The sequence below is a fragment of the Chanodichthys erythropterus genome, chromosome 6 (assembly GCF_024489055.1).
Source record: "Chanodichthys erythropterus isolate Z2021 chromosome 6, ASM2448905v1, whole genome shotgun sequence".
NCBI lineage: Eukaryota > Metazoa > Chordata > Actinopteri > Cypriniformes > Xenocyprididae > Chanodichthys > Chanodichthys erythropterus.
The window spans coordinates 25233526-25245850 of record NC_090226.1 but is presented as its reverse complement, the minus strand read 5'-3'; the positions used below and the strand labels follow the sequence as shown (position 1 = coordinate 25245850).

Here is a 12325-nt window from a genome sequence, read left to right as displayed (position 1 = left end):
CCTAGCTAGATGGGATTTAAACTTTGTTGGCTAAAGACCCAAGTTTGGTTTGAAGATGAAAAATGCACCAAGCTCAATTTTCTTGCACCATTCCTAATTTCTAACACACACTCACTGCTTTCAGCATGGTCTTTGCGGATATTAGAACAGAAACGAAAACTGTTCTCCATGTGATTTTCTGTCATTTCCGGTCACGTTCATATGTAAATTGCGTGAGCTTATTTCATCCATTAGATCGAAATATCTGAAATAGACCATAGATTTATCCACCCATAAACCCTCCCTTCAAAGAAATCAGGACAGAAGAGGTCAAAAGTGGACAAAGGAGATGGATTTAAAAACCAGGTGTAAATGTTAATGTGTCTCTCTCATCTACTCGACCAATCGACCAAAACGTATCTTATTTAAGATTTAATGTGGATGATTATAAAGTAAAGTATGATTCTTCACAGAGTAATACGGTGTTTGATATTGATGCTGCTACAGGATAGGTCTTTTAAAAGGATCAAATTTAATAATAGATAACTGGATAACATTAGTGGAAAGGTGTTGAGAGCATGTAGTTTACAGTTAAGTGGTATATTTACACAGATTTTTAACATGTCATCTTAAAATGCAAATTGTCCCACCAATCTGGAAACATGCCAAAAAATCGAAATCACGGGTAAATCGGTGCTCGTTCACGTGTGTATGAGCAAAGACGCGATTGGAGAGAATCGCCGACGAGTCGCAGACGCCCGTGAGATATTTGGAATGCTAAATACCTGGACCTGTTGGCGATTCAAAAATCCTGCTGTGTGATAAGTGTTCTGACTGAAAACTGCATCAGCCATGACCGACAGCCAATGAGAGAGCAAGATACAGAGCAGTGGGGAGTTCGGGGAGGAGTTATAGACCACTCTCGTTGCAGAACACACAATCCTTGTTCCTCACGTCTCCCCAACCATTTCCTCCTCCATATTCTTCTTTTCTTTTTCTTGTTTTCGCTGCAAATCAGTGCACAGGCAATTCGTATTGCAAGCTTCTTGTGGGCTACCATTTACCATAATAATCCCAGTCTCACGTGAGAACTCCGGTCTTGCACGCGTGATATCGCATTGTTTCCTTGTCACATCTCGCATGTGTTTGGTTGTGAAATGTAGTTTGTGTGCCAGACAGAGTTGTCGGCAATTCTAACTATTGTAAAATCATGCAGTGTGAAACCTTCTGTCGCCGATCCATCGTGCAGTGTGAACACAGCAGCGACTTAATGCTGGCCAAGATAGTCATGCAGTGTGAAAAGAACAGTGGCCCGACTACTTTGAAAATCGTGCAGTCTGAACTCGGCTTAAGACAGAAAAACCAGGGACCCTGGGGTGGATCTAGGTTGTAAAATGAATGTGTGCTGAAGAGGACCAGCCTCCTGCATCATATACGCCTTGAAGAGAAGCCTCTGATAATAAGGCTTTGCATGCCTTGAAGTGAAGGCTGGAAGCCAACCCATATGGAAGAGAGATAGCCTCAACTACCCACTTTCCAGGGTGACCCAAAACACAAACAGTTGATCAGATTTATGCCCCAGGGCAAATCTGTGGACATACACATCTAAATGCCCTGACTGGGCAAAGCAGATTTAACTTCTCCTGCTCTGTCGTTGTTGTGGCAAATTCAGTGTCCCTTCAGTTCTGATCTCAAAGAAAACTCTGAGTTGAATCTCCAGGTCCCAGAAGTTTTAACTTTATTGTCAAGCAACAAAGTGAGATGCCAGCTGCACATCTGAATCCGTCTCTGCCCAGGGTGCAGTTCTTATAAATTTTTCTTATCTGTTATTTCACATCAAAGTGGCAAAATTCTCTGGTAAGATTCACCCCTACACTTTCTTCCAATGATCTCATTTACAGGTTCTTTTCTTCCTTTCTCTTCTTGGAATCTCCTTAATACTCTCCAACATTTTCACCACAGTCACTTCATTAATTGGCTATCCTGTTCTCTTTGTAGGAGTGGCCAACTGCCAACTAATCTTCATCTATTGACTTACTCTCTAATTGTGGAATTCTGCCAATTGATGATCAACCCTTTCTCATAGTCAATCAACATTCCCCAGAGGCAATACCCTTCACATGACACCTTTAATTATGGTCTTATTCATTTCAAAGCCACCTGTTGTCTAGTGGAACAATTCCAACAAAACATGCTTAGTGGCTAAGCTAACTTCTTAGATACATTTGACCCTTGTAATCACAGTCAGATAGACCATGAGGCCTCAAAACACTTCAGGCTTATATAGTAAGCAAACTAATTATACAATTGTTTTCTATAGGATACATAAAATATTTCATCAATGTCTGAAAGGGAAGAGAACAGTAGGCCTGCAACACAATAGATCTTTCCACATTAGTGGGGAACTTGGGAACATAACCCGGTCTAGGGTGAAGGAAGGCCTTGACCAAGCCTGCTGCAAACTCCAAACATGAAGGGGATACCAACAGGACTGGACCACTTTCCATTCTCCTCCCAACCCCCTGTTTAGTTCCAGGCACTGGGAGCGTTGTTTGTTGCCAGTGCTGAGTTTGCCCCACTAGATGTGTGCACACACAAGCACCTGCTGTTATAGCAAGACGTAAACCCTTAGCATCATGGCAACAATGTCTCAGACTTGATGGCAGTACGAAAAAATAAACAGCGATTTTAAATTATAATTAAATTATAATGCATTATAAATACAGGGATAGGACAGTGAAACTGAAACACCTGGTTTTAGATCAGAATTTATCAGTATCTCTTTTTACATCCAATATCTTGGGAACAACAGATTCAAGTCCTTCACATTGGCTAGAGGGATTTTGAACCATTCCTCTTCCAGAACAGTGGCAAGGTCACTATGTGATGCTGGTGGAGGAAAACGTTTTCTTGCTCCTCCAAAATACTCCAAAGTGGTGACTGCCATGTTCAAATTCACTTTCATCAAACCATTCTGTCACAAGTCTTGGTGCATTATCATGTTGATACATGGCACCCCCTTCAGGGTACAATGTTTGGTAGTTCTTGGCAGTGATATAATGGGTGATAAAACTCTTAGGGCCTTGGGGCTTCTCCACACCATAACTCCCATAGATGTGGGAAAAACAGTGAAGGTGGACTCATCAGAGAACAATACATGTTTTGCATTGTCCACAGCCCAAGATTTGCTCTGTTTGCACAATTGAAACCAACATTTGGCATTGGCACGAGTGACCAAATATTTGGCTATAGCAGCCCGACCATAAATATGGACTCTGTGGAGCTCCCTATGATCAGTTTTGGTGGAAACAGGAGAGTCGAGGTGTGCATTTAATTCTGCAGTGAGTTGGGCAGCTGTGGTTTTATGTTTTTTGGATACAATCCAGGTTAGTATCTGGACATCTCTTTTAGACAGTTTCCTCTTGCATCGACAGTAACTCCTGTTGGATGTGGTTCATCCTACTTGGTGGTATGCCAACATTACCCTGAATACAATAGCTCTTGATATGACACCACAAAGACTTGCTTTCTTGGTCACAGATGTGTCAGTGAGATGCGCACCAACATTTTGTCCTCTTTAGAACTCTATTATGTCTCTATCATGTCTATAATCAAGTCAGTCAGTTAAGTCATCTTCATTTATATAGCGCTTTTCACAATACAGATTGTTACAAAGCAGCTTTACAGTGATAATAGAAAAATGAATTGACAGATTGTTTTGGCTTTACAGCAGCTCTAAGAAAATATTTTTTATCGAGCTAAAGTAGGTTTTTGATTGAATCATTTTCATTGTAAAAATTAATTATTAACTTAGGGGCCACTTAAATGACACCATTCCTACTGAAAACCGAAGACCTTTAATGGATTCTTGCCATTCATTTACATGTTTAGTCTATAGGTTTGCGTGTTTGAATGTGTATGTGCACAGATGCTTGGTTTTTTACATAGTGATATTGCCAAATTACTTGTCTGGTCCATATAATACAGAAAAATTAGTCATGTCCGCAGATCTATGCGAACTGGAATAATTTTGATAACGTTTTATCTATACATAGGGAAAGGAAAGGGAAGGAGGCCTTCGCAGGGGATAGTTTAGTTGACACTTCAGGGCTGTGTTTTGGTTGTGTCTAGGTGCAGGTCCTTCATCTCAGACTGGATCTGGCAGGCTACGGCAAACCTCGGGATGAGCATACAGAAACTAATATTAGTGTAGACACCATTCTTCTAATGATGTAGTGAGTACATCAGGTGATATGGGAAGTGTTCCCTGTTCCGGCTGACCTAATTTATGTAGCCTAACAATTTACATGATTTGAATTATAGAGGTAGATAATGTGTTATGCGTACGCCAGGTTAAAAAGATGTGGTTTTAGTCTAGATTTAAACTGACAGAGTGTGTCTGCTTCCCGAAAAATGCTAGGAAAACTGTTTAGGTGCTAAAAAGGAAAATGATCTACCACTTGCAGTTTATTTTGATATTCTAGGTCAGGGGTGTCCAAACGTTTTAAAAAGGGGGCCAGATTCGATGTTGTGGACACATTTGGGGGACCAGTCCCTTATCATATATATATATATATATATATATATATATAATATATACAGCTATGGAAAAAATTAAGAGACCACTCCAAGTACAGAAATCAATGTTAAGTAATGTTAAGTCTTAATTTTTTCCATAGCTGTATATATATGCTGTTACGGATGCGGGTATATCAAACACACGACGAGGAAGAGTAACGTATAATAAGTCTTTACTAGATAATCCACAGGGAGAAACACAGAATCCAGAGTAGAGCATACACCAAACATATCCAAATGCAAACGAGACCCGACAAACAACTGAACACAGACAGGAACTTAAATACACTGACACAAACAAGCTAAACAGGTTAACAAGGGGGCGTGGTCCAATGAGTGTCCATGGTGACTAAATGTGGCGGGAAACAGAACAAAGGAACACGTGACAATGCAAACAAATAAACTGAAAGTCCATGTGACTGTGACACACGCACACATATACATATTTATATTACATGTTTTGTTTCTTGAAAGCATGACAGATTTGACAAAAGCTTGAGCTGATAGTAAAGTAGCTTGAGATTGGACAGAGATGTAAATTTATTACACAAACAATATCTGTAAAACTTTTAACAACCTCTTTTTTAAAGGCCAAAATATTATTACTGAGTTAGAACTCTACTTTTAATTTTAATTTAAATAAAAAGTACTCCAATTAGATCACCACAGGTAAAACCACACATGGCACCTCACTAAAAAAGTAAAAATATTGTTTCTATATTTAGAATGGCTTTATGGTATTTAGTCTATGTAGGGAACACACCCTAGGAAGTAAAATTAGCTCAAATGAAATAATTTATTAGGGAATTATAAAGAGTTGTAAGTTTACGACCGAGCAACTGATTCATCCAGCATTTATTTGCTCGAGCCGTAATAAGCTCTTCTAGCGGATATAAATATCCAACAATCGTGAAAACACTGATTAAAGCACGGTAACTTAAGATCGCCATTTAAGACATTAAATTATAGAAACACATAATACAAGACACTTTCTTTTAAAAATCTGCAAGAGATTTTATTTATTCTAACACAAACTAATCTAACAAAAACACACGCACATACACACACATACATTCATACGCGTTGCAGTAAAAAAAAGGAAATGAGAGAGAAAGAGTTTTGAGAGAGAGAGTGTGATATGATTAACAGAATTCCTATCAATGCATTTCAAAGACCTGAACGAATCATGAATCATTAATTTAAATGCACCAGTTCAGTTTTCATCTGGAGGTACTTTAAAGTTGACTTTAAATTTGAATTTTGCAGAGAGGTTTCCCAAGTCGATGATTTGTCCAGGGTCAGGTCTGTGTGGAACAATGAAAGGAAGTCTCTTTGTTGCTGGAGTTGAAGCGGCAAAAGTCGTTGGTTGAACTTTGCTGCGAAACTAAGGACACAAGACTTTCAGCGGTAAAGAAAAATTAAGTAAAAGAAAAGAAAAGAAAAGTGAGTGAAGGTTGGATGGCTTGAATGAGCGGCTTGTCTTTTCTTCTTGTTATTCCATTGTTCTTGGTACTTGTCTTGACTTCTTTGAGCAGAACAAACCTAACTAGTTCACAATCTTGCAATATGAAAATTTAAACTTAGTTGTTTGTCACACCTCAGAGGAGGTCTGGCCAATCAGATATTGTCCTGTTTCAAAAGGGCTTTTCTCTGCCCTAACTGGAATATGATAAATTTTAAACAGATTTCATTCAAGCCATAATTTAAGAAAGATGAAAAGAAATAAATCAAGTCCAAATAAGGCATACTTTCAGTCAAGAGTTAACACATTTACATGAATTGTGAGTGTTCTACAGCATAACTGGTCACAGGTAGTACTTGTGGACACATAATGCAAAATGTATGTAGTTAAAAGATGTTTGATAAGTCCATTAAAATTGTTGGAACAATTTTGATGCAGTTTTATTTGTAGAACAGTCTCTTTGGCTTTTCTGTGAAGTAAGGAAACAAAAGGGTCTGCATTGTCTCTCTGTTTCTTTCTTTGGTTCGTCCATAGTTCCTACACTTTAAACACATTTAATATAAATATGAATGCACAAAACTGGAAGTTTGTGACAAAAAAAAAAACATTAGTCTGTAATTTGGCCTTTATTACTCATTTAATACATGTCTACATTAAAAATTAAAATGAAATGAGATATTAACCTACATTTTGTCATGTTTAGCTGCAGGCAAATAGACAAGGAAGAAGAAGGTAATCCAAAACGTAGTTTATTTCGTGAACACACAGAAGAACGGGTAGCAACACACACCTTGACATAAACAATACCGGACAACTAACTGAAGACAGGAAGGAACTTAAATACACAATGTAACTGACAAACAGCTGTGAGGGTGATTAGTGTCCATGGTGAATGATGAGTGGCGGGAACTAGGAACAAAGAAGCACATGACAACCAAAAAAAACGGGACGAGACGGTGACTGTGACACATTTCTGACAAAATACCACGGTTACGGTTAGTGTTACCACAGTAAATCCATGATAAATGTTGTTGAATTGTTGGTTAAACAGTATCTGAATCAGCTTAATGTTTCTCCTGATTTACACATTAGTGTTGTTGATTAAGTCGGCGCTGTTTCAACTGGCTTTAAACTAAATTAGCAGCTTGTACCTGAGCTTGTACCTGAGACCTCTATTCCAAACTCTAACACTTCCCACTGGCTGTTTAATGGTCATGTGATAGAGAGTGATAGAGAGAAAGTAAACACATTTGTGAGCTTGTGAGTCAAGCGCTGTGCAGTGCGCAAAAGTAGCGCTGTTTTGTTTCACATTGTTTCCCTGGCCTAAAATCTAGTACTGCCACCTTGTGTTGACATTGTGAAACTGCATTTTTTGTAAATTATGCATGGCGGGCCACATATAATATATTTTAATAGACAAGCTGCAGGCCATTTGAAATTCATCTGCGGGCCAGGCCGTAGTTTGGACACCCCTGTTCTAGATATTATCAACTGGCCTGAATTCTGAGATCGCAATAGACATAAAGGACAATAATGCATTAAGAGCTCACTCTAGTACTGGGGAGCTAAACCATTTAGTGCTTTGTAAGGAATTAGCCAGATTTTAAAATCTATACGATGTTTAATAGGGAGCCAATGTAGTGTTGACAGAACCGGGCTAATATGGTCATACTTCCTGGTTCTAGTAAGAACTCTAGCTGCTGCATTTTGGACCAGCTATAGTTTATCAGGCGAGCAGGGCAACCACCCAGTAGAGCATTACAGTAATTTAGCCCTGAGGTCATGAACGCATGAACTAACTGTTTCGCATTTGTCATTGAGAGCGAATGGAATTTTCCCTCAGGGACACTACAATGCACTGTCTGACATGATACTGTAGTAGATGGTTGCATCGTTCTAATATTGTCAATCTTGCAAGTAAAGAAGTTCATAAAGTAATTACTGCTGTGCTCGTTGTACCACAGCATTGGACTATTTTCCTTAATCTTCTTTAAGTGCAAAGGAGCAACTGAGTCTAGTGTGCTGGAAAAGAGAGAGTCAATAGTTTCTTTGTAACATCGAGTTATTCTAATCTATCTGGTATGCTAAGGTGATGAAACTAATCAAGAAGATTATTTATAAAGTAGGGCTGTCAAAATAACGTGTTAATTTCGATTAATTAATCTGAGAAAAAATAACATGTTTAAAAAATAACGCAGATTAATCCATTCCGTATTGACCTTTGAACCTGGAGCCGTTCTAGCCACCATTCGACTGTAAAATGGAGGGAGATGACTGCTGCGCTGACGGACAGAACGAGCATAGCTCCTCCCTCGTGCGCGCAAGCTCTCTCTGTCTTCAAAGTAAGCACTGTCTTTGCACTCTCTCTACCTCACACATAATAATCTAAATCAACTGACGCAATGCTAAAAGTTCATAAGACTGAATCCATGTTTCACGAGGCGCATTCGGAGAGTGTTTTTCCTGAATAACCGCTGGGTGTGAACAGTGCTCAAAAGAACGTCACCTCATCTTCTCTGACAGGCGCCCTGCAAGTGCAGCTGACATAAACCACACTTTCAGTAAATAAAAAAGAAAATCCTATCCAGTGGTGAAGTGTTTTCTGTGTTGACAAATCTTTTACGATGTCCTAATAACAGTCGCGATTCGCACGCAACGCATTAAAATCCGCTAATGTCCAATTCGCGACCTAATGACTCATTTGAGCAGATTCATTTTAATGAATCGTGACAACAACTGATCTGTCCACATGGTCTATAATGAATCATTTACTCGAACAACTCTGAAATGAGAACATAAGTGTGCTTATCCCATTTAGCAAGAGTGGTTAGTAAAATTATATTCAAAATAATATTTTCAGGTTATTTAAATGACAATGTGTAGTAAATTAGGCCTACGTATAAAATCAGTTAGTTTAGACTGGAGTGAGGTGAAACCAGAAAAAAGCAAGTTGTTGTTAGCTAGGTGCATTCAATTGTATATGGTAGAAAATTATATTATTATTATTTAATATAACTTCTAAATGCTACTGTTTAATACTTTTCAGGTTTAGCAAAAAAGCATCTTCTCTTACAAAGCTATAAAATCACTTTTAAACAATTGACAGTCCTATTATAAAACAATCTTTAGTGGTAGAAGTGATAGTTCTACCGTTTTTGTGGCAGAGTGGCGGTTTTGCAGCCTTGGTTAAATGTAGTTTACATGAAACTAGATAGTGATATGAGATGTCATCGCTCTGCTGCAGAATTTCAACGGCATAAATATTGATTCCATGTGACGATATTAGATCTAAAGTATGATTAAGACAATAGGTGAGTCCAGACAAGTGTTGTATAACTCCAATAGAGTTTAGTTGTCTGTAAATGCCAATCCTAATGCATCTTTTTCATTATCTACTACTAACTCCGATAGAAAATCAGAAAATTCTTTGATAAAGTCTGTATGGTGCCCTGGTGGCCTGTATACAGTAGCCAGCACAAATGTAAAATGGGATGTCACTTACATTACATAGCATTACATAAAGCACCATTACTTCAAAGGAATTATATTTTAAAGACTTTTGAGTAATACTGAAGATATTACTATCAATTACAGCAAAACCTCCCGCTTTGCCTTTCTGAGGTGGTTTGTGTCAATAAAAATAACCTTGAGGGCTAGACTCATTTAAAGTAATGTAATTGTCTGGTTTTAGCCAGGTTTCTGTCAAACACAGTAAATCTAGATTATTGTGTATGATAATATAATTTACAATAAGTGCTTTTGAAGAAAGGGATCTAATATTCAGCAACCTAAGCTTTATAATTTGTTTAGTATTATTACTGATATTTTTTATTTGTTGAACAGCAAATACATTTTTTACCTTTAAATGGGTTTTTGAGGATTTTTTGTGTTTACTAATTTGGGGTACAGATACAGTCTCTAAGTGATAATATCTAGGTGAAAGAGTCTCTATGTGTTGGGATTTATCTGACTTCTGAGATGTGAGACAGTTAGCAGACAGTCGGTTTAGCCAGTCTGTCTACTTCCTAACCTTGGCCCCAGTTTGTCATGTTTCAGCTCTAATATGTGCCATATTACTACAGAGAAGAGCAGCACCATCACAGGAGGGATAAACAGGTCAGGTCTGCCCCAAAAACTTTTCCAATTGTCTATGAATTCTATATTATTCTGCGGACACCACTTAGACAGCCAGCCATGATGATAAGTAGCTCATCACTCTGACGAACAGGAAGAGGACCAGAGCAAATTACAGTGTCTGACATCATACTATTATGTTGTGTGGATTGCAATATTTTATGTACAGCTGAGCTTTTTCTCTGCTAATTCAACCTTCACACTCTGCTTTTACTGATGGAATGTATGATGAGTGAAGATTGGCCACCAGGCCGCATATATACAGTATAGGCGTGAAACCTCAGACACTATTTTGGCCAGTGTTTCAGTCTCATTGTCCAACCCCTGTACTTCATAGAAAGCCTCAACTTACTTTGTCCAACACTATTTAACAGTAAAATGTACACATGACTGTATTTCAGGCAAGGTCCAACAGTCTAGGAAGAGAATTTGTTACTTCTCCTCTCATGGTCACTATGGAAAACATTACCTCAGCCACCACAACTCAGGTGACCAAGGTAGGAGACTTCTCACCTTGAAAACAACATCCCCTCTGAGCAAACACACCATTCACATTCAGTTTGAAATAGCTTTAATCAAAAATTGTGAATGCACTGTGGATGGACAGGTCATACAATTTTATTTCAGATGAAATTTTAATAATAATAATAATAATAATAGTAATAAATGTTTTAGTACATAGACTAAGGCTGGTGGTTTAAGACTACCAAAATAGTAGCTGATGAAATTTCATGTCAGAGATTCAGTTCTTTATTGTTTTTGACTGGTTTCAGACAGTAAAAGGGGGTTATGCAGAGACCAGGATTGAAAAAAGGATCATTATAACAGGAGATGATGATGTGGATCAACATCAGGTAAGCAAAGACATATATATGTAACATGCTAGCGATAAATATAAATATAAAATTTAGAAAGCACTAAACATAATCTACCATACTTTGTAGGGCAGATATAAAAAACAATGTAATAATACATTTATGTTAAAATCACTCTAATATCATTAAAACTGTAACTTTTTACAGGCTCTCGCCATGGCAATACAGGAGGCCAAACAACAGCACCCTGATATGCTGGTGACTAAGGCCATAGTGGTCAGGGAAACGGACTCTTCGTCTGACGAGAAACATCAAACATATGAGGTACAGCAAAAATACAGTACAATAGTTATTGGAAGTTGATATTTGATCATTTTAAATGTAACGTGAAATTAAGCTAAATTTATTTAAATTATATAGGGTTTATCTCTGCAACTGAATGATTACACATTTCTGAGTTGACTCAACTGTAGCACATCTCTGTGTCTCCCCCTCTCTTTCTATGTGTGTATGGTGTGCATTTGTCCACCTATTCCAGTCTTGATCACTAGAGGATGCTGTTTGGAACATGGACAGAAGATCAGCTCTGATATATATATATATATATATATATATATATATATATATATATATATATATATATATATATATATATATATATATATATATATATATATTCCGCTTGCTCTTAGAAACAATGTTCAGTACCATAGATACAAGAAATATGCAGTCTTGTATCTATGTCAGTAGTTTAACATTACATTTAAAAAAAAATAAAAAAATACTTAAAATGTTGGAATCACTTCACGCTGTCATGTATGCATTTAATTCAGCTTAATTCCTAAAATTACCTTTTTTGAGCTTACAGCTTTTTATGGACTCTGTTCAAAAAAACATTTTTCCTGGAGATTTGGGCTTTCATGTAGAATTCATGCATGATTTTCTAGGATTCACCTGAAAGAGTATAAAGCCCGGGATACACTGCACGATTTTGGCAATCCTATAAGATCATTACAAATCTGTGCGACATGGATCTATTAAACTTGGGTACAACATGCATGTAGACTGTATGATGATGACACCTATCCGCTTATTAAGTTGTGACGTAAGGAACACAGTTTCTGGGTCCAAGCCTCAACCGTTTCACTTGACAATGCCATCAACACCCGTTTATGAGTGCTATTTATTCATATTAAACATCAAACATTTTAAAAAGTTAAACATTTTAAATACTTACAGTCTAAAAACGTCTCCGTGCTCAGACATTAATATTTTAACGATCTATAAAAGATGAATCACTGTCTGGCCATCTGGAATTTTGGTATGGAAATAAAGGTTATGATTATATTTTTTTTGT

The 12325-nt window shown here is 37.5% G+C and overlaps 1 protein-coding gene across 3 annotated transcripts in view; it reads left to right on the top strand.

Annotated features, from left to right (window-relative positions):
- The window catches only part of LOC137021686 (band 4.1-like protein 1), a 660940-nt gene extending 649354 nt beyond the window's left edge, over positions 1-11586 (top strand). For all 3 annotated transcript variants that reach the window (XM_067388496.1, XM_067388498.1, XM_067388497.1), the window contains 4 exons: positions 10555-10650; positions 10927-11007; positions 11176-11292; positions 11507-11586. In XM_067388496.1, the coding sequence (XP_067244597.1) occupies positions 10555-10650; positions 10927-11007; positions 11176-11292; positions 11507-11512 (300 nt within the window). In that variant the 3' untranslated portion in view covers positions 11513-11586. The remainder of the gene's footprint in view (positions 1-10554; positions 10651-10926; positions 11008-11175; positions 11293-11506) is intronic.
- The last annotated feature ends 739 nt before the right edge of the window (positions 11587-12325 follow it).